General features: G+C 39.7%; 1 protein-coding gene across 1 annotated transcript; it reads right to left on the bottom strand.

Moving 5' to 3' along the window:
- Window positions 1-1090: 1090 nt before the first annotated feature.
- Window positions 1091-3294, bottom strand: LOC111885930 (uncharacterized). The gene is made up of 7 exons (XM_023882166.3): window positions 2848-3294; window positions 2689-2758; window positions 2446-2501; window positions 2238-2313; window positions 1943-1979; window positions 1546-1660; window positions 1091-1459 (listed from the first exon to the last, which is right to left on the bottom strand). The coding sequence occupies exons 1-7, from the start codon at window positions 3165-3167 to the stop codon at window positions 1210-1212; spliced, it is 924 nt and encodes a 307-aa protein (XP_023737934.1). The 5' UTR covers window positions 3168-3294; the 3' UTR covers window positions 1091-1209.
- Window positions 3295-23800: the final 20506 nt, after the last annotated feature.

The raw sequence follows: 23800 nt of genomic DNA, 5'->3' as shown, positions 1-23800 counted from the left end.
TTGGTGGACATCATTGATCGTCGGTTTGTGCAAATATCGTTCCCCGTAAACCAAAGTAATAGCTTTCGCAAACTTGTACATAGTTTCCCGTGTGGTACGCTCAGATATCCTCAAATACTCGTCCCATTTATCTGCTCCTATGTCGTATGCTAACTAACGAAATGCAGTTGTGCATTTTTGAATTAGAGAAAAACATTTTTCTGTCTCTCGCATCCCACTTCAATTGGAAATATGGAAATCGGCCTTCCAAATCGCCAGCAATACATAAAAGTAACTCTTTACTCATCCGGAACCGTCGTTGAAACTTTTCAGTGTACCCGACGTTATCTGCAAAATAGTCTTCTATAAGACAATTGTGTCTGGCATCACAATCTCTCTTCAGTGGAGGTCTTCTTGTTTGAGGTTGTGAACATGAACGGACCTTGTCGGCTTTGGAAATACGTCACTATTTTTGTCATGACAGAACCAACAAATAATGTATCTTTTTGCACCATTGGATCAGAGGATGAAGATGACGATCACGACATTGTCGTTGAGTGAGTTTTTTAGAGAATATGTAGAAATAAGTGTGAAAATTATGTTAGATTTGTTTAGTATTTATAGAGTGTTAAATGTGTTAAAAAATTTAATTTTTAAATATTTATTGTTTATAGGCGTTTATATTGAAATAAAAAAGAAAAATGTTTTTTTTTTCTTTTTTGCCAAGTAGCCGTTGCATTCAAGAGAAAGAAAAAAAAAATCAGCCAATCACACGGAGAAAGAGGGCAAGGTAGCCTCCCCTCACTCCTATCCCGCACCAGCCAAACCGCACCCTCAATGTAGGGTAGCTGGGTGTGGTTCTGGCTCCCACACCACACCTCTTAGCCTAAGGATGTTATCTTTATATATTGTTCTTATTGGTAAAACAATGCAAGTGTGTTGCTATTATTGATTATAAAATATATAAATATTCATTACTATTTTGAAGCCAACAAGCTTTTCCATTTGTAGTTGTAAAAACAGTTAAAGAAACTTGCCAAGAATAACTTCATAGAGTCGATAATCAACATATCAATTTCAAAATCAAAAAATTATAACAAAAAAAAAAAAATAATAATAATAACAATCTATACATAACCAAACTAAAAGAAATTAGTGTGTTTGACCCCAAAAAGCCAACATCTCATATCATAAACAAAAGAGTAACAAAAATATATGCAACTTAAATATTCAAAGTTCATCATGCATCATCGGTTGTTCCAAGTTAAAGTCAACATTCGGGCCCACATGTTCATTGACCCGACCCATGTGGTTCATAGCACCACCTACATCTGCCCTCTCAACAATTTCCGCTTTATTAGCCATAGCAGCTTTTATCGAAGCAAGAGCTATGTTTTTCAACTTTAGTATTCCAACTCTCTTTGAAACAACATAAAGAACAACTAACAAGAAAATCACTAATCCCACAATACCTATAACCCTGCAAACATAATATTCAACCTTAAAAACATTATTTTTAAAGATGAATCTTGAAAAGGAAATGATATAAGATTGATTTTGTTTAACCTATCAATAACATCTTGGCGTTTCATTGTTGAAAGCAAGTTACGTGTTCTTGTTAGTAGTGATCGATGACCTTTGTATTCACTTTCTGCTTTCTTTAACACTCCTGTTGATTCCTCTGTACTAAACAAAAATATATTTTTATTTAAAATTATCAACACCATTATAATTTTAAAATAAGGGGTTGTTTCTTTTTTTGAACCTTGGGGTAAAATGGCTAAATGGGTAATGATGTTTGTTGTGTGGATAAAGTGATGTATACATAAGGTTTGTTTCTTTTATAGACTTGAAGAAACCTTTTGAATGATTGATACTAAATGACCATTTTACCCTTATATTCTAACAAAACAATTTTCGATAGTAGGAAATGGAAAGATTAAGATGAAAGGAAAGGACGAACCAAAAGCCATGAGTGTGTTTCCACTTCTCTCAACCTCCTGTAAATACATTAACAAGTAAGAAAAAGAGATATCATGTATCATCAAGGATGAGAAGGGCATTCATGTCTTTTGCTTAGATAAGACATCCATAGTAAGTCTCTATCTATCCCACATTCTTGGGTGGGACAGAGACAAAAAGTTACAATTTTTATCTCATTGCCAGTAATGTGGGCCCAATACAAACACAGTACAATTTGTTATGTCATATCATGAGTAACAAATGGGGAAAGGAATTAGGGTTTAAGAGAAACAAACCTGAACCATAAGCTGTCGAGTCCTTCGAAGGCTTTCTGTAATGCTTTCTGCTGCTGATGTCATTCCAGCTTTTGTCCTGATTGTAAAATATACTATTTTTAGTGTATCTTAAGTATATGTATACTGATTTTAACAATATTAACATAAGGAATATAGAGAAAGAAATTGGAGTATTATAAACATTGATGAAATTTATGGTAATACATACTGTAAATTACGCCTTCTAACTGTTGACTCTTCTCCACCACCCAAGAGAAGCTCCCTCTGATACCAAATATGATAAATATAAGATCACATTTATAAGCCTTTAAGTTGATCTACAGGTTATTGAGCTAGTGTATGTATAGCTTTGGGCTTTTATGCATTTAGTTACCCCAAATGATGCGATTACTTAATTACCATTTATTGAAGAAAAGGAAAGATATATGGATGGAATGGAATTGTAATGTACCTCCTCTTTCGCAGCTTTCCTCATGTTAGATTTTGCTTGCAGATTAGCATGTCTCAAACTTGATCGCAGACTAAATAAGAAAAAACAAGAATTGGGTATTTCGATTTGGATTGAAAATTATCTAGACTTTGATATGGATTAAGAATTGGGTGTTCGTACCTTTGAATTTGTTTGCTCCATGAGAGAAGCAACATTCGGGCATTTTGAATATGATCATCTGTAGGGAGTTGAGGGACCAAAAGATCAAGATTGAATTGTGCCGTAGTCAGCAAAGAGAGTCCGTCTTGAGCAAGGCCGTTCAATCTGGGCAAAGAATCTTTCTTGGCAACGTCACCGGTGGCTGTGGATCTTGATTTCCCGTAGTTTTCGATGGCGTGAATGTGGTCTAGGGTTTGAACATACCCATCGTCCCAGTCTTTCTTTGTCTTGTTGAATTCCTCGATAACAATATCTGTGGGAGATGATGCTTTTACCTCCATGATTTCCCAGGAATCGCGTGATTTATGAAGGTTGGTTCTTTGAAGAACATGAAATCATTCGGTTAACCCTCCAGGCTACAGGATAACTCAAGGTTGAACCCGTGGTATGTAAACAGGTTTTCAGCCGGATCATTCTTAAAAGCCGAGCTTTATTATTTGATCAAATCAAATTGGGCATATTTTGGTTTTGTTTAACTCGATCATAATAATATAAAACTGTTTATTAGTTTAAAAAAAAGTCTTAGAAATAAATATTTGAATTATAATTAACTTAGGATCGTTTGATAGTTACCAATTAAATTAGTGCCGACTGAGTTAAAACTGTTTACAAAATACACATCTTACTGAAACCATGTATTTGATTATCTTTGACCGACTATGTTGAATGATACATAATAACCATATTAACTTTATGTAGCAAAATTTGTTTTCATCATATATTCATAGGCTTTAACACCAAAATGACATCTTATACGATAGCAATGAATATCATTTCATTTTTAATAAAAAAAATTAATTATATTTATAATCATATTTTTCATTAAAAGTACAATCTCTCTTTTCTTTCTTTTTAAAAGTATAGTCTCTCTTTTCTTTCTCTTTAAAAAATGGCACACCTCCTCGAAGGAAGCAAATAGTTTTTAAAACTCGATTTTGACATTTAAGAGCTCTTTTTCTTCCTTACATTAGCAACATCTTCTAACAATATTTACTTTCTATTTTCTTCTTCATTTGCTTCAATGATACGATTATTGACACTTGAATCTTTCAAGAGTGAAGTTCTAATTGTGATAGAGTCAACCAATCAAGAATTCCCAAATTAGAAATCACAATTCCTAAGTTTCGATTTTCCTCACCTTTACTTTATGTTTTAATAAATAAATTGTCATTTCTATAGATAAAACATTCAAACCCAAAAATTATAGACGACGGCCTTAATGAAGTTGTTCTTGGGATGAACTAGGATGAAATCGCTCTTGGGAGGCGCTAGAGTTAAAGTCTCGTTGAAGGGCAAATACGTGAAATGATGCGAAGGACCGAATCAGCGTTATTTTTTTCCAAGACAGTTAGACCATTCACTACTCATCAACTGACCAAGTAAGAGTATAAACCTTGGTATCAAACGGAATAACTCGGTCCGAGTCAGGTAAAAGCTCCAATCGGATCCAATTAGAATGAAATCAAACACCCCTTAGCTATTTTATAGTTATTTTAGTGATATATATATATATATATATATATATATATATATATATATATATATATATATATATATAGAGAGAGAGAGAGAGAGAGAAACATAACTAATTATCGTAGAAGAAAACTCTTATATTATTTTTAAGTTCAGAAAAACTATTATACTATAATTAACGTTTCAAATAAAACTAAATTGCAAATTTTAAAGAAAAATGACCGGCTAAAAATATGATCTGACATATATTCTTTATATTTTATTGATTGTATGCGAAAACATACCAAAACATACATTTATTTCGATTGTTTTTGTTCGATTGTGTTTTCTATGTGGAGCTCTAGGATTGATTTTTCCCTCCTTAACTAATTGTTTTGTATCATAATTAACATCAATGTCGTACTAAAAAACAAAAATGTAAGCAACATCAGATTTATAGTTGTCAATTTCTCTTAAAAAACTGTATTTTGGTCTTTTTCCAATGATAACTATTAATATAAGAGTTTTTCTGAACATAAAAATAATATAAGAGTTTTTTGTATATACATACATAATTGGTTGTACTTTTATGCATATATTCCGATATTTTAGGTGAATAAGTCATAAGTATTTTTAAAATTGAAGGAAAGAAAGTTATGGTGCTTCGAAGACTTTAGAAGACAACCGACTGCCACACTTAGGAATTTGAACATAATAATTATGCATGGTGAAAGGGGGAGAGTCTTGGATTAATGTGTCTAAGCTCATAACTAAATTGGTATATACTTGTAATTAAAAACAAACTTCTTTTTATGTTGCCCTCATAACTAGAACCTAGATAGAATGACATTTATAGAAAGATGATGAATTATTAATTTATTATATGATTAATAAATTGTAATAAATGATTTGTTAATATATTATGTGATTAATATATTAATTTGAAATAGTAATAATTAATTAAGATTAATCGGTAATTAATTAGAATTAGTTTTCGGATTAATTATAAGTAATTAAGAGTGCAAGGGCTAAGTTGTAATTGTTTAAGAGTTGAACAAGGGAAGGGTTCCAAACCTTCCATCATGGAAAATTTTAGGATGCCCTTTTAAGGTATTCTCCAAGCCTCTTGATGATAAGGAAAACTAGATAACCACCCAAATTTGAAATAATAATATTATATGTCAAAATTAGGGTTCCTAGGGTTTCCTAAGGAATTGTGATGGTCCCAGCCCCTAGCACTTGTGTATGAAACTAATGGAAATGCAAAATAATAACACAAGTATATGAATAATAAATCTAAGAAAAACACAAAAATATCACAAATATATATTTCACTAAGAAAGAAAGTTTTTACCAAGAGAACAAGGTCACAAAGACGATCACCAAGATGCAATTAGGGTTTTATCCTAATACATGAATATATACTAATCTATTCTTGTGAATCCCATAAATCAAGGGATTGTATCTAATCTAAATATAAACTTAACATGTATATAAGGAATGGAACAAATCAGATTTTATCCAAATTCGGATATCAGCACCAGCACATCAGATGTTGATCAGAGCATCAACTTCAGGGAGTCATGTTGATCAGGACATCAACATCAGTGTCAGGGCGACACGTTGATCAGCTTCAACTTCAACTTCAACGTCAGCTTCAGCTTCATCACATAGTACCATCAGCTTATGAGTGTGCAGTGTATCACCTGATCAGTGTGTCATCAATGTATAACCATCATCGTATGGACACACTGATTAGTCTTCAGTAGATGGTCTCTTCATGCCTTTAGTGTTGATAGTGTCTTTCGGGTCTTTTACTCATTAGGGGATGTTCTTCACTCTTCGACATATAAACTTTCATCAGCATATCTTCATATTAACTAACTAACTGTAACTATAGTGTATATATTTTGCATCATTAAATATATACCATTGAGTGACCTAACAATCTCTCCTTATTTGATGATGTCAAAACCAAACTAATAAAGAATGAAATAATGATTGAATAAATACATCTAAAGTAGAATGTTGATGTCTATTCCCCTTTAGATTTTGCTCCCCCTCAGATGAAAAACATCAGAGTTTTGCTCCCCCTCATATGCATAATGTTCTTCTTTCAAGAGTGTCTCTTATTCAATTAATGATCAAGTGACAACATAGTAGAACTAAACATCCCCCCCCCTTGACAACATCAATAAGAATTGTCTTCTTTTTTTGATTTTTTTTTTTGCTTTTTTTGTTTTTAAGAAGACAACATACATGTAACCTGAAGTTTGATCTCACTTCAATCTAAAGAGGAAATCATTGGAAATCTATTTAGATTTTAAAACCACACATCATGTTTAATCTATGTCGTTGGTTATAAATGTATATGTGACCATTAATAGGTTTAGTTACGTAAATTGTAACGAAGACCGCTTTGATCATATACTGTTATGATTAGTGGATGAGATTGTTTAAGGGTACCAATATTATGATAACATTCATTAAAGCGCTTATACGATTATATATACATTTATATATTTATGGTCCAATTGTAGATTGTTAGATAATTATGGGACCACTTCATATATATGTAATGTAATCATTAAATCTGATGATTATGGTATAAATATAAATTGTTGATGGACCAATTTATAGAATATTACTTACCTTGTGGGTTGAGTTCCCGGTTTGACTCAAGATCCTCAAGATCCCTTCCATCTCTCACATTAGGGTATATCTCCATCTATATATACATGTGATGAGGAGCAGATGCAACAATCGTAAAAATTAGGTCGAGGTCCACCGTATAACGACCATAACTAATTGTGATGGAGGACTTAATGTACGATGTTCTTATAAAAATAAGTATATATTTATAACAATAAGAATCGTTTAATATATATTATTATTGGAATGCGACTGGTTATATGCTAAAAAAATCAATAAGATACATCCAAATATGTATATGTAGTGAAATACGTTTTATCTAGAAAAATATCCAAGTCCTATTAAGTATTATACGTAATAATAAACTACAAGTAAACCTTATCATAATATATGACAAGGGTGTAACAAATTAAAATAAAGTATAGGATACATGTTTGTGTATGAATGGGTATAGTCTTGAAATTTAGACATCATGAATACACAAATCCTACCTTTTGATATACAATAATCCATTTAAAGACTAGTGCCTATAATACTACTAGAACTAGGGACTAAAGCCAAAGTCAACACCTATGTGTATCATTCCTCACTCCTTGTTCGATATGGGTTGTCCATGCATTAATTTCCCCCACAAAAATCATGCTTCATAGTACAAATATAGGTAAGGTGGAGTAAAGTAACTTTTATCAGTAAACAAAGAAGTACCATTAATTATGGAGGGAATGGTAAGAGAGTACTTTGAGAAGGCCGCACACTCCTTCTACAATCAAACTCACGTGCTCTCTCTCTCTCTCTCACACACACAACTCTCTCATCCATGCAAACCCATGCCTTTATTTAAGAATAGAATTACTTCTAAAAATGACCAAAGGTACACCCTGGAGGATAGAAGATAGCTTTTAAGAGAGTATAAAAGGGGAACTATTATAGACCTTTAACCCATAAAAGATCAACCTCAAACCTCTTTCCTCTCTACCTCCTCTCTCTTGTTCGAAGTTCATCAAGAACACCTCCATTAGAGGTATTTTCTACTGTGATTTCGGGAAGCAAAAAGGAGAAGCCACCACCGAGTTCAGCCACCTGTTACAACCATTAAATGTGTCGATTATACCCCTGAAGTTGTTTGTTTTCCTGCTCAATTATCTCCCTCAAGTGCTGCTGCGAAACAGGAACGAAAAGGGGAGAGAAAGTTGTCGGAAACATCCCCCGACAACCCGTTTCTGTCGACAGCCCCTGTAGTTGTTTTGGGTGAGTTTATTTCACCTTAAAAATCTGAAATACTTGCTGTTTTGAACACCTTAGTGAAGCTCAATAATCTAAAACTAGATTCATTTATTGTTAGTGAAGGTATCGGGTCTTGAACGAAGCACAAACCCCACCGAATCCTCCCGTCTAAACTCGAGAATCACGCTCCAAATGTGAGTCTTTATGGCCCCGTTTTTACATTTTTACTTATTTGGGGGGAGACACATACTTGAGTATTTTGATATAATAAAATGGCAAAAAGTTTATATGTTACATGCATACACAGTTAGTACTAGATGCAAAAATTGTTAGAGTCAATGATTATTACATATACTATTTTTTTTTACAAATGACGTATGTAATAAAGGTGGTGGTTAGTAATGGTTATACACAAGAATTTTATAAAATGTTAGACTTATTTACAACCACTTGTGTAAACAAAAAGTTAGATAAGAGTAATCTAGTGTTATATTATTTGTCGGGACAAATAAAAGTATCGTTAAGAACTTATGTCAAAATTTTGATAAATTAAACATGTTTAACTTGTCATGATAGGTATAACCATATGACTTGTGTATATTAGGGCATTAAGCTTATTTTTCATCAAGTATTGATAGTAAAGAATTAAACGAGATGATAAAATAAAAATATGCAAATGAATTATAAAATGATATCAAGAGTATGAGAATAAACCACAAGTAGTTATATATTATGGTATAATACGAAATCTTGTTGATAAATAATGTGATTGTATTTTTAAGACTAAAGTTTACTTACAAACGAAAACAATACGTTTCAACATTAAGTAAATATTAAAAATACAAATAATTTTTTAAAGCGACAACCGGTCAACCGACGTAACAACGACACGTATGAAGTACTCGACTACGCTAAAGGAACGTCTTTCCTATCGGCTGTGTAACGACCCAAATTTTTTTTTTTTTTTTTTTGATATTACTTTAGAAAACATTAATAAATAAAAACATTGTCTAAATAAAAAGAAACATTGTTTGTTCACACCATAACACATTGCAACCATGTTCTCAAAAGCCAAACCGTACATCCCATCAAATATCAGAGTACAATCCCAGTAAATCTCATAAATGCGGAAACCGAAGAGTGTGTGTATGACGTGCCGCTACCGCGCCGGCTCCTTCCCCTTCGATGCAGAGGTACCTGAAAACAAAACTGTAAACGTAAGCACAAAGCTTAGTGAGTTCCCCCAACGTACCGCATACCATACAAACACATAACATATATACTGCCAGGCTATTCTGGGGTGCCTGACTACCCGGTACGGCCATTCTGGGGTGCCGACCTACCCATACGGCCATTCTGGGGTGCCGTCTTACCCGTGTCAAGCCATTCTGGGGTGCTGACTACCCATCGGTCCTAACAACCGATCCTCGGGGACTATTTCACCCCTACTACTACGATCACATATAACATAACAAGCCAGCATGCATACATATCGTCACATACTGTCAGACGTATCTGGGGTGTCTGACTACCCTTCGGTCCGAACAACCAAACTCTACTACTATCACATACAGCATATCATGCTAGCATATAACATGTCAGGTACTAGCGAACTTAGATGATATCACAAAGACAATCATCTATCATACAACTCCTACTGGTGGGTCGGCATTGTGGCCTTAGACCCACCGCTACTGGAAGGTAACTCACCTCAAAGTAGCTGCTGAACTGATCGGGAACTAACTGACTGCTGCTGCTCCGGGAGTCCTCCGGCTGCAATTTCCACGACATACTCAATCAAACACTGCTAACTGTCCTTTAGGTAAAATGACCATTTTACCCCTGGATTAACTCTAAGCCAAAGCTGGAGTCAACTTTCAGTTGACCCGACTCGCCGAGTGGATCACCACTCGCCGAGTCCCTAGCAAACCAATGTCCTGGGTCCCTGGTTCTACTCGTCGAGTCGGGCTATGACTCGACGAGTTCGCCTTCTAACTGCCATTCAATACCTTCATCCTACTCGCCGAGTTGTATGAACAACTCGTCGAGTTCATCTTCATCCGATGAACACTTTATGCTAAGACTCGCCGAGTTGTATGAACAACTCGCCGAGTCTGTTCTTGAGCTATGAAGATTGCCTTGGACTCGCCGAGTCAGGGCATTGACTCGCCGAGTCCTAACATGGGTGAGTTCAGCTCCCAACTCACCGAGTCACCCCCTGTGACTCAAGGCTCAACTCGACACATGAAGAAGGGACCAATTCGGTGACTTGCGACCAGACTCGCCGAGTCACCTATGCGACTCGCCGAGTCGTCGCCATGCACTCCTTAAATATACCGATTTGCTCGGTTCCAGACCATGCCATTCATAGATCTGGACTTCTAGGACACGAATCACACGTAAAGTTTCCAACTTTACGTGTGGATATTCACCAATATGGATTATAAGGCTCAAAATGGTAGATCTAGGGCTAACAAGCCTCATGAGGCCAAAAAGCTAACAGATCTGAGCTCCTGGAGCTCAATCTTACATAGATCCAAAGGCCAAACGCCTTATTACAACATATAATGAACATGCAAACTTGGGGAATTGACCAAGAAGGACCCAAATGAAGTTTTAAGCATAGAATCAAGGGGAAAACGGGTTATACCTCAAAGGAAATGTTGAAATGACACAAGGATGGCTGATCTCCTTCTCCTCTTCTTGATCTACTCCTCTTACTCTTCAAAACCTTCAAGAACACACCAAGAACACCTCAAACTCTCAAGAAAACAAGGGAAAACGATGTAGGGGGAGTTCTGGGGGTGAATGGGGACGAGTTGGGGCGGAATGAGAGTTTAAATAGGGTGCAAACCCTTGAAACTTAGGGTTTCATCCCGCAGCGGTGACTCGCCGAGTCCAGGATATGGACTCGTCGAGTCGCCTACTTAAAACGCGTCCTGAGTCTCGTCCCTACTCGGCGAGTCGGACCCTATGACTCGCCGAGTCTAAGGCTAAATTAGGGCAATGCTCAAATAAAATTCACATACCGGAAACCAGGTGCTACAAATCTCCCCCACTTATTTTAGACTTCGTCCTCGAAGTCTGCTGCCTGATCCTGAAACAGCTCGGGGTAGTGCTCCATCATCTCGTCTACCGGCTCCCAAGTCCACTCTGAACCCTTGCGGTGCTGCCATTGCACCTTCACTAGCTCCACCCTCTTGTTCCTTAAATCCTTCGACTTCCTGTCGAGGATTGCGACTGGGCGCTCGATGTAGTTCAGGCTGTTATCAACCTGAATATCCTCCAAAGGTACTACTGCAGAATCGTCCACTAGGCACTTCCGCAACTGCGAAACATGGAAAGTGTTGTGGATCTGGCTAAGCTCGGCTGGCAGATCCAGCCTATATGCTACCTTGCCCACCCGGGCTAAGACCCTGAACGGTCCGATGAATCGCGGGCCCAACTTGCCCCGCTTCCTGAATCGGATGACGCCTTTCCACGGTGACACCTTCAGGAGGACCATATCCCCGACCTGGAACTCTAAATCGGATCGATGCTTGTCGGCATAACTTTTCTGTCGACTCTGAGCAGTCTGAAGCCTGCTCCGGACCTGCTGTATCCTCTCAGTCGTCTTGAGCACCACTTCGGTGCTTCCCATAACTCTCTGGCCAACCTCACCCCAGCATATCGGGGTCCTACACCTCCGTCCGTACAACATCTCGAAGGGAGGGCGGTCGATACTCGCGTGATAGCTGTTGTTGTAGGAGAACTCAGCCAAAGGAAGATAGGTATCCCAGCTACCACCGAAATCCAGAACACACGCCCGCAACATGTCCTCCAAAGTCTGGATGGTCCGCTCACTCTGTCCATCTGTCTGCGGGTGAAAGGCGGTGCTGAAATGCAGACGAGTGCCCAACTCGTCATGGAATCTCTTCCAAAACCTGGAAGTAAAACGCACATCCCTGTCCGAGATCACCGATACTGGCACCCCATGCCGTGCCACAATCTCCCTGATATAGATGTCGGCCAATTTCTCGGCCGATATGCTCTCCGGAATCGGAATAAAGTGAGCACTCTTGGTCAATCTATCCACGATGACCCAAATCGAATCCACTCCACGCGCGGTCCTGGGAAGCTTCGTGATAAAATCCATCGTGATATCTTCCCACTTCCACAGTGGAATGTCCAACGGCTGCATCTTGCCATGCGGCCTCTGATGTTCGGCCTTGACCTTCCCGCAGGTCAAGCACCGCTCGACGTACCATGCCACATCCCGCTTCATGCAGGGCCACCAATAGTCTAGACGAAGATCCCTATACATCTTCGTCGCCCCGGGATGAATAGAGAATCGGGACTTGTGCGCCTCCTCCATCAAAATCTGGCGCACGCCCCCGTGATACGGCACCCACACCCTATGGTGTAGTGTCAATAACCCTCGGCTATCATAATCGAAGGAGGAAACCTGACCTACTACGCGCTCGTTCTTCCGATGCTCCTCCTTGATAGCCTCCTGTTGAGCTTCCCGAATCTGCTCCAACAGGGGAGTCACCACAGTCATCCTCAAACAGGCGTCCCTGATCGGCGCCGTCTTGCGGCTAAGCGCATCGGCCACCACATTGGCCTTTCCCGGGTGGTAAAGGATCTCGCAATCATAATCCTTCACCACATCCAACCACCGACGCTGCCTCATGTTCAGATTCGGCTGGTCCATGAGGTACCTCAAGCTCTTGTGGTCCGTGTAGATGGTACACCGAACCCCATAGAGGTAATGTCGCCAAATCTTGAGGGCAAATACCACCGCCCCCAACTCCAAATCGTGCGTCGGGTAGTTCGCCTCGTGAGGCTTGAGCTGCCTCGAGGCGTAAGCAATGACATGCCCCCTTTGCATCAGCACCGCGCCCAACCCAGAAATGGACGCATCGCAATAAACCACGAAATCCTCTACGCCCTCTGGCAGGGCTAAGATCGGCGCCTCACACAATCTCTGTCTCAGCGTCTCAAATGCAGCCTGCTGCTCGGGTCCCCACCGAAAGACCACGGCTTTCTTCGTCAACCGCGTCAGGGGCACGGCTATCTTGGAGAAATCCTGGATAAATCTCCGATAGTAGCCTGCCAATCCTAGGAAGCTCCGAATCTCAGATGGGGACTTCGGAACTTCCCATCTCATCACGGCCTCGACCTTGGCCGGATCGACCAGAATCCCGTTCTGGTTGACGAGGTGCCCCAGAAATTGCACCTCGCGCAACCAAAACTCACACTTGGAGAACTTGGCATACAAGCTCTCCCTCCTCAGGGTCTCTAACACCTCTCTCAAATGCTCCTCATGTTCCTCCCGGGTCTTGGAATAAACCAAGATATCATCGATAAAGACTATCACAGACCGGTCCAGCATCGGTCTGCATACACGGTTCATGAGGTCCATGAACGCGGCAGGAGCATTGGTGAGCCCAAACGGCATCACCACAAACTCGTAATGGCCATAGCGCGTCCGAAACGCGGTCTTCTGCATATCCTCCTCCCTGACCCTCATCTGATGATAACCCGAACGCAAATCAATCTTGGAGAACCAAGATGCGCCCTGAAGCTGGTCAAAGAGGTCATCAATCCTCGGAAGCGGGTAACGGTTCTTCACCGTTACCTTGTTCAGCTCCCGATAATCTATACACATCCGATGCGACCCATCCTTCTTCTTCACAAACAGAATCGGGGCTCCCCAGGGCGAACTGCTCGGCCAAATAAATCCCTTGTCCAGCAGCTCCTGCAACTGCGTAGACAACTCCTGCATCTCGGGAGGAGCCAACCGATACGGTGCTTTGGCTATCGGAGCCGCACCGGGAACGAGGTCAATCCTGAACTCCACCTGTCGCTCCGGAGGTATCCCAGGTAGTTCCTCCGGAAAAACATCAGCAAAATCTCGAACCACCGGGACCTCGCTCACGGTCGCCTTACCCGCCTCCCGGGTGTCCATCACGTACGCGACATAACCCGCGCATCCCTGCTGAAGGTAGCGCCTAGCCCTCGCTGCTGAACATACAGTGGGTCCACACTGCGGCCGCTCTCCATGAATCACTAACTCTCCCCCGCTTGGGGTCTTGACTTGCACTAGCTGCTGTGCGCAATCTATCACTGCCCCATTAGGGCTCAACCAATCCATACCAATAATCACCTTGTTCCCACGCAATGGAATGGGAACCAAGTCTACCAGGTAACACTCCTCAAACAGTCGCAGGACACAATCTCGAAACACCATCGATGCTCGCACCGATCGATCATCGGCAATCTCTACCTCTAACGGGCAATCTAACTCGCCTGAAGTCTCATGAAATCTCTTGCTAAGAGCAAGAGAAACGAACGATCGGGATGCACCCGAGTCGAACAATACCTGAACCGGGATGCCGTTCACATGGAACGATCCTAATACACATGTATACACACGGAGCACATATCAATATCATAACAACGTAAAATAAAAGATAGAAGGAAGGAATCATACCCGTCACCACATCGGGCGCGGCGCGTGCCTCCTCGGCAGTCAACTGAAATGCCCGACTCCTCACCACTGGAGCCTCTGCCTTGCCCTGACGGCCATCCGTGATCCGTAGGGTCGCTGGAGCTGGCGCCTTCACTGGCGCTGAAGCTGTCAGCATGGGGCAATTGGCCTTCTTGTGGCCCCTCTGGTTGCAGTGGAAACACAGCAACTCCGATGTCTGAATAACGGTCGCAGGAGCAGTGCAATCCCTGCTGATATGCCCAAACTTGCCGCACTTGTAGCAGCCTGACGATCCCATCCTGCACGCCCCCTCGTGCGGCCTGCCGCACCTCCTGCAGCGGCTCGGTCCCGACTGGCCTTTCGGCCTCCCATCTGATCCCTTGGGCTTCTTCCCCGAAGCCCCCGATGACTGACCATCCTCAAGTTTCTGTTTCCGGATGTGCTCCAAATCTATCTCTCTCTCCCTAGCCCTGGCAATCATGGAGTCCAGGGTAGGGCAAGCCGAAAAACTAACATGCTCCCGAATGTCAGCTCGTAGCATATCGTGGTAACGAGTCCTCCTCATATCCTCGTCACCTGCATACTGGGGCACCAATAAAGCCCTCTCCCGAAACTTGGCGGTGATCTCCGCCACGGTCTCTGTCGTCTGCCTCATGTCTAAGAACTCCCTAGCCAGCTGCTGAAGCTCGACCGCTGGCGCAAACTCTGCCCTGAACCTAGCCACAAAGTCCGACCAGGTCATTGCCTCGATAGCCGAGGCTCCCATCGAGTCACCCACTGACTCCCACCAATCTCGGGCCCGGTCCCGTAAACACCCTGCTGCGTACCTCACCTTCGACCCCTCGGGGCAGAAGCTGATCAACTGGGCGGACTCGATATCCGCAATCCACCGCCTGGCGACAATGGGGTCCTTCACCCCATGGAAATCCGGCGCACCACTGCTCCTGAAGTCCTTGAAGGACAGTGTGCGAGATCCTGACTGGCTAGAGGCCAAGTCGCTCCTGAATGCCCGTAGGCGATCCTCCATCATCTCCACGATCCCTTCCTTGATCGACCCAAAGATGATGGGGGTCGACTCAAGGATGCCCCTAGTGATCTCCGACGTGATGAACTCACGTAGCCTCTCCTCAATCGGCTCGGTGCCAGATCCCGAACCTGACCCCTCTCCTGACCCGCCATCTGTCGGTCTCGGTCGAAGTACCACCATTCTGCAAAACATCAATAATAATCATTAGTGGTACTGCTACTTTCTGAGGGATCTCAACTACTTACAGGTTCCTTGGTCTCGTCTTGGCCTTCCTCGGCTCGGGTACGGATCCTCTGCTTTCAGTAGTACGGGCCCATACTACCTTCCACATCTATCCGTACCTTCTCCGAGGAATTCCTCGACTCCACCAACTCCCCTCTACTACTGCTACTCTCCGATATTCTCACCCTAGGCTTGCCCTAGGGAGAACTCAAGTTCATCACAACTGGTCCTCAGCTGCTGTAGGTCTCCTCATAATGCCAGTTAGCCACCACCTAAACACCACCACTTGTGATGAGGATTAGATCATCCTTCAAGTAAAAGGCCCGACCCTACAACGGTTGGACTCAAACAAGAGCTGCGCAATAGGGCCAGTTCCAACACTTTGGGATTATTCAACCCCGATTACATGTGGTGTGACGTGTTTACCTAGTGGCTCACTCCCATTACTCAGAATCCCACCGAGCACGAAGCAAGCAGCATTCGGATAAGGAAAAAAAACAGACTCAAGCCAAAACTGTTCTTAGAACAAGAAACGACACTTAACATAGGATGCTAAGCTCATACTATCAGGCATAACCTAAACAGGCTACCCTACTGCTGTCTACTCAATTCTAGCATGCAATATTCAATAAGCTGTAACAAATAAACAGGCACATAAGGCATCACTCCTAGATCCTTAGCCTATTCTAGCATGCAATATTCATAAAGCTGATAAACATAACATAAACTTGTATGGGTACTATGGGGAATACTTACTTGAGCTCGGCCGGTCGCGCACGTCACACACTTTACTCTTTCTCGAGACTCTTTTCCGGGTTTTAAAGAATAATTTCTTTTGGAAAAATCTTTCAATCCCTCGGTTTGAGTCCAAACACTCCCGAAGGCGTGTCCGAATCCCTCAAACCAGGGCTCTGATACCAACTTGTAACGACCCAAATTTTTTTTTTTTTTTTGATATTACTTTAGAAAACATTAATAAATAAAAACATTGTCTAAATAAAAAGAAACATTGTTTGTTCACACCATAACACATTGCAACCATGTTCTCAAAAGCCAAACCGTACATCCCATCAAATATCAGAGTACAATCCCAGTAAATCTCATAAATGCGGAAACCGAAGAGTGTGTGTATGACGTGCTGCTACCGCGCCGGCTCCTTCCCCTTCGATGCAGAGGTACCTGAAAACAAAACTGTAAACGTAAGCACAAAGCTTAGTGAGTTCCCCCAACGTACCGCATACCATACAAACACATAACATATATACTGCCAGGCTATTCTGGGGTGCCTGACTACCCGGTACGGCCATTCTGGGGTGCCGACCTACCCATACGGCCATTCTGGGGTGCCGTCTTACCCGTGTCAAGCCATTCTGGGGTGCTGACTACCCATCGGTCCTAACAACCGATCCTCGGGGACTATTTCACCCCTACTACTACGATCACATATAACATAACAAGCCAGCATGCATACATATCGTCACATACTGTCAGACGTATCTGGGGTGTCTGACTACCCTTCGGTCCGAACAACCAAACTCTACTACTATCACATACAGCATATCATGCTAGCATATAACATGTCAGGTACTAGCGAACTTAGATGATATCACAAAGACAATCATCTATCATACAACTCCTACTGGTGGGTCGGCATTGTGGCCTTAGACCCACCGCTACTGGAAGGTAACTCACCTCAAAGTAGCTGCTGAACTGATCGGGAACTAACTGACTGCTGCTGCTCCGGGAGTCCTCCGGCTGCAATTTCCACGACATACTCAATCAAACACTGCTAACTGTCCTTTAGGTAAAATGACCATTTTACCCCTGGATTAACTCTAAGCCAAAGCTGGAGTCAACTTTCAGTTGACCCGACTCGCCGAGTGGATCACCACTCGCCGAGTCCCTAGCAAACCAATGTCCTGGGTCCCTGGTTCTACTCGTCGAGTCGGGCTATGACTCGACGAGTTCGCCTTCTAACTGCCATTCAACACCTTCATCCTACTCGCCGAGTTGTATGAACAACTCGTCGAGTTCATCTTCATCCGATGAACACTTTATGCTAAGACTCGCCGAGTTGTATGAACAACTCGCCGAGTCTGTTCTTGAGCTATGAAGATTGCCTTGGACTCGCCGAGTCAGGGCATTGACTCGCCGAGTCCTAACATGGGTGAGTTCAGCTCCCAACTCACCGAGTCACCCCCTGTGACTCAAGGCTCAACTCGACACATGAAGAAGGGACCAATTCGGTGACTTGCGACCAGACTCGCCGAGTCACCTATGCGACTCGCCGAGTCGTCGCCATGCACTCCTTAAATATACCGATTTGCTCGGTTCCAGACCATGCCATTCATAGATCTGGACTTCTAGGACACGAATCACACGTAAAGTTTCCAACTTTACGTGTGGATATTCACCAATATGGATTATAAGGCTCAAAATGGTAGATCTAGGGCTAACAAGCCTCATGAGGCCAAAAAGCTAACAGATCTGAGCTCCTGGAGCTCAATCTTACATAGATCCAAAGGCCAAACGCCTTATTACAACATATAATGAACATGCAAACTTGGGGAATTGACCAAGAAGGACCCAAATGAAGTTTTAAGCATAGAATCAAGGGGAAAACGGGTTATACCTCAAAGGAAATGTTGAAATGACACAAGGATGGCTGATCTCCTTCTCCTCTTCTTGATCTACTCCTCTTACTCTTCAAAACCTTCAAGAACACACCAAGAACACCTCAAACTCTCAAGAAAACAAGGGAAAACGATGTAGGGGGAGTTCTGGGGGTGAATGGGGACGAGTTGGGGCGGAATAAGAGTTTAAATAGGGTGCAAACCCTTGAAACTTAGGGTTTCATCCCGCAGCGGTGACTCGCCGAGTCCAGGATATGGACTCGTCGAGTCGCCTACTTAAAACGCGTCCTGAGTCTCGTCCCTACTCGGCGAGTCGGACCCTATGACTCGCCGAGTCTAAGGCTAAATTAGGGCAATGCTCAAATAAAATTCACATACCGGAAACCAGGTGCTACAGGTTGGTAGATTGAAATTATTTGAGTCAATACTGTCTCTTTATTTGAAAGCTAGGTTAAATTTAATATTTAACTAAATGCACTAGATAAAAATAAAATCATAAATAAAGACTCGTGTTGGCGATCATTGGAAGCGGTGGATTTTTATTGTTATGTATTTCGCGGATTGTGTATCCTGTGTGTGCTTGTGGGAGGAATGTATCGAAAGGGGTGGATGAGAGAGTTTGTTGATGGTGTGTTTTTTCCTTGTAAGGATCCGATCTTGGAATCGACACCTAGCTCTATAACCGTTAATCCAGGAGGAATCATATACTGTAGGTTTATGTACATGGCATAGATTTATAATAAAGAACTTTGGTGTAGATCTAATTCTTATGGAAAGATTTATACGAATGGTTATTTTCCGTCTGTGGTTGCTAGCTACAACTTCGTCTGACGAGGCAACAGGCGTCAAGTGTTTCTTTCTTTGTTACTATACGAATGCTTTTAAACGTTAGTAACGATCTCGATTTCTCTATATTTATTTGTATTGTGCCTGTGTGGCTTGTTTATTGTGTCTATGCGATTTGTGGAGGAGCGACGAATAGTGTCGGTTATGGGCAAATTAATATATTGAATATTTTTACTCGAAGACGTATAGATCTAGATTGAGTCAATTCTCCCAATTTGGGATCGAGAGTGTCGAGTGTTAGGACGTTATATACTTCTCTTTATGACATAACTTTTCGTAACGGACTAGACCTAGAGAATAAAAATCATCATGAAAATGATTAATATTTATCGTTTAAAAAGTGGCCGAATAGAAAAATATGCTTTATAATTTACCGGTCTTTGGAAACATTATTTTGAATTATAAAAATCTTTGGAGTCAAAACAAAAACCTATAAAGCTCACCGACATTATTGTTGACGTATTTTCAAAATGTATGTGTCTCTAGGTGTTCAAGGTGGCCAGAAGAACTCTCACCACGTGTGAGGATGATGGGTTTGACGATGAAAATAAATGGTTGGCTCTATAGTAGCCTTTTGTCTCTTTTATGTTGTAAGAAATTGAAATCCGCATATAACGCTTTTGGACTATTAATCAGTGTGTTTTGTCATATTCATACTTCGGATGAATGTAATGTCGAATAAATTTTGTTATTATTTCATTATATGTTGTTGACTATGATCCAAATGTTTAAGTCGTAACCCCAGCGTTTCCGCCGTTGGTCGGGGTGTGACAGCAGATCACGACACACGAAATTACATAAACAAATTCGTGAGGATTGTTGAGAGTTCTTAAAGGTGGTCTTGAGATCAAATGGAAAACTCAACCTTAGTTTTTCAGATCCGAAGATCATAATGAAATCAAGTATGTAATCATTCTTTCGTGTTTAAGTTTTCTTTTAATCAGATTCAAGATTAAAGATCCAAAGTTTATGCTTCCGTGTTTATGTTTTGGTTATCAAAATAACCAACACTTATTTCGTTCTAGCTTGCAATGTAATCCCCTACAAATTAGCATATTGATCCTACATTTGAATTTTGAAACAAACTAATTGAAATAGTTTCTTTCTAAAGAGCCGATAATATTTCTCTTGTACATAAGATCCCGATTTTTTTGAAGAAAAATAAATCTTCTCCCTCATGATTATCGTTGCCTCCCTTTCTTTCTAAAAACCCTAGAAGCCTATCGGCTACATGCTTCACTCTTTAACTAAATCCTGGCGGTGATCTCTCGAAATTCATTTACAATCACCATTGATTTTATCAATGGCTTGGTTACAGGTTTGATCAAGAACATGAACACGATTAGTTTTTGTATATTTATTGGTTAGATTCAGATTTATATTAACAAATTTTTTAAGATTTGGTTTTATAGAAACAACATTGTTTTTAAGAGACAGAATCAAACTCTTCATGAGGGTTCACTTTAATTTATCTTTCTGTCTCTACTTCTTTATCTCTCTCCATCAACTTTTTCGTGGGATGTTCTCTTTAATTTCTTCGTTTCTCTATTATTACACTACTTGAGAGGTTTATCTCATAAAAATTATCAACGTTTTCTCTTAAAATTTCCTTTGCTACTATGTTTGCAAGTTTACCTTCTGGGCAGCAACAAGTGTTGCACTATTGAAGGAAAGCATCCTTTCGTAATGGTCTAAAGGTTTGTAGAGTCTTATGTGGTTACATTTCAGTTTTAAAGAAATGGTATTGCTTACAAAAGAGAAAATGATCTTGCATTTATCCTTTAAAGTAAACGTAAGATGAAAAGATAATGAATATACTATATGTTGACACAGGTTGGGTACTGGGTAGATAAAAAATGTACTTTGTACATGTAGTTGAGAGGGAATAAATGTTATAATCTTACTGGTAAGCTTACCAACTTATGTAGATATATCTATGTATAGTTGTTTATTCATACGTTGTTTTTCTAATAATTTGGTTTGTTTTGTAGTTTTAATTTTTTTCCATTTTTTATATATATGGAAGGTAGCATATTCTGGCAGGGGAGGCAGTGTTGGTGTTGTTGAAGATTGTTATATAGATTGAAAAGTTTTTTCAAGTGAGGGTATTATTGGAATTTTGTTGTTTTTATGGTAACTGCATTTGGTGATGTTTTATCTTTGTATGCATCATTCATGGGGGTTACTAATTGTTGAGGTTAATTGTTGGGTGCATTGAAAGTACATTGCTATCGTTAAAAAAATGTCACCAAATGCGTCCTTACTTTTGAGGTTCAATGAGGTGCTAGATCAAAGCCAAGACAAAAATCTCCAAACAAGAATTAAAGGTACTTTATTATTATTATTTCTACATTTTTTATTGAAATTTCAAGGTTATTTTATGAATAATGAGATATAAATATTTTATAGCATCCTACTTTCCTACATTATACATTATGACATCCTATTTTGTGATAACTAGATGCAAGTATTTTACCCCCGAAATAAACCGGAAAAGTCGAAAACCCAAAAAAGGAATTATGTATTTTAATCACTATTGTACCGCCTTCATAATCATGAAATTTTGAAAATCTAATTTTTAATGAAATTGTCATTTTACCCTTGCACTAATCTGCAAAGTAAAAGCCCAAAAAAATATAAATATTAATTTATTTTATCATTTTATTTACTATACAAGTTCATTGATATATGAATAACGAAATGGTAGTGATATGTTTAGATACAAACTTATGAACTTATTTTCAGTTTGTGGGTGAATTATAACTTTTACCTATATATCAAATGCTATATCAGTCAACCTGATTTGATTTGGTATGGGAAAATCTTAATGATGTATAGTTTTCTTCACGATCTCTATTGTGAGGTTTTAAGAATATTTAGCCGAGTAAAATCATCTATTTTTCTTTAGTCATCCAACTTTCATTTATTTGTTTATTATGACATCTCTTATTTTTTTTCTATTAAAGCATTTAACGTTTTTTCAACAACAAGAATTTTGAGAAACTACAGCCAACACAAAATGTGTCACAACCATTCATTTTTTAACAATAATTTTGCTAGTGTAAAATAACGTTTACAGCAATTTTATTGTATTATTTATTACCCAACTATTCATCCATGTCAAATTACTAATTTACTGATTAAATGAAAGAGCATTGTACTTTAATTCATCCTTTCTATTTTAATCTCAAACATTTGATTTTGCATCTTATTGGGCTAAATGCATGACATGGTGGTGTATTTTAATTCAAACATCTGGCTGCAAATCTTATTTTGAGAAACTAATTTGCCTCTTTTTGCATCGGGTCATAAAAAATAGACAAAAGAAAGTATCAACTTTTACACTAACATATTACTTCCGAACATGTTTTCCTCTGCATTCTGACTTCAAATTGTTATATCGCCAGGGGCTATGCCCCATTGAGTGTTGAAAGATATCTAAATCTGAAAAACTCGATCCAAAAATCCGATATGAAATTATCTGAATGAGAAAGATTGTTTATTATTAATTGGACTCATTGTCGGCAAAATTTTTGTTCAAGTATTTTTTTTGTTACATTTGGCTTAACTTAGGTAGGTTAATCTATTTTACATATTTTTTATTGGTTATCTATTTGTTTGATTTACATGTTAATATGATTTTATAGAATTGTACTTTATAACATTTTTGGAAAAGATCATGAAATACATTAATTTTAGCATTGCACTTTATAATCATTTTGGATAGTATAGGAAATATACTATCAATTATAACATTCTACTTTGAAAAACAAACGGTCACACTTGGTACGATACCGATAACACTCTATTGTGAGGTAAAATGACCAATATTTAACTTTAAAGACAGTGACTCAGAAGCATATTTTTTTCAACATTTCTATTGACATCTTTCAATTTAGCATTTAATATATATATATATATATATATATATATATATATATATATATATAGAGAGAGAGAGAGAGAGAGAGAGAGGTTCAGGTGTTTAAAGTAATTATTGTGTTATTGTATGCATAAATGTGGACCAATCAATTTAAAAACCTAGATAGGGGTAAAATTGTAATCTTAGCTTTTAATTAATTTTGGTAGTTAATTATTCAAATCATAAACCCTTTAATTTAGACAAAATCGTTTACATTTACCGCTTTAAAACCCTAGATAGAAAACATCGACATTCTTCCTCGTTAACTCCAATCCCACCGACGCAGAGGGGCGGGATGGCCATAGGAGTTCCTGCTCGTACACACTCCTCGTACACAACTCGTCGTCTCAGTTGAATCAGCGAGTCAACACCAACGAGTCTCATTCTACCTCCACACAGACAAGGACGCATGCACATCCAATAACTTGCAAAAAGAGAAATTGAATCACGCATCTGTTGATGTA

The sequence above is a fragment of the Lactuca sativa genome, chromosome 1, assembly GCF_002870075.4.
Source record: "Lactuca sativa cultivar Salinas chromosome 1, Lsat_Salinas_v11, whole genome shotgun sequence".
NCBI lineage: Eukaryota > Viridiplantae > Streptophyta > Magnoliopsida > Asterales > Asteraceae > Lactuca > Lactuca sativa.
The sequence above is the reverse complement of the archived record's forward strand: the minus strand, read 5'-3'. Positions and strand labels throughout refer to the sequence as shown.

Bases quoted from the DNA above. Each gene is read 5' to 3' on its own strand.
- LOC111885930 (XM_023882166.3), bottom strand. From the start codon at position 3,167: ATGGAGGTAAAAGCATCATCTCCCACAGATATTGTTATCGAGGAATTC. The intron at 2,759-2,847 runs GTACGAACACCC...TTTCTTATTTAG, and splicing joins TGGAGCAAACAAATTCAAAG to TCTGCGATCAAGTTTGAGAC. The intron at 1,460-1,545 runs GTTAAACAAAAT...TTATGTTTGCAG, and splicing joins CGCCAAGATGTTATTGATAG to GGTTATAGGTATTGTGGGAT.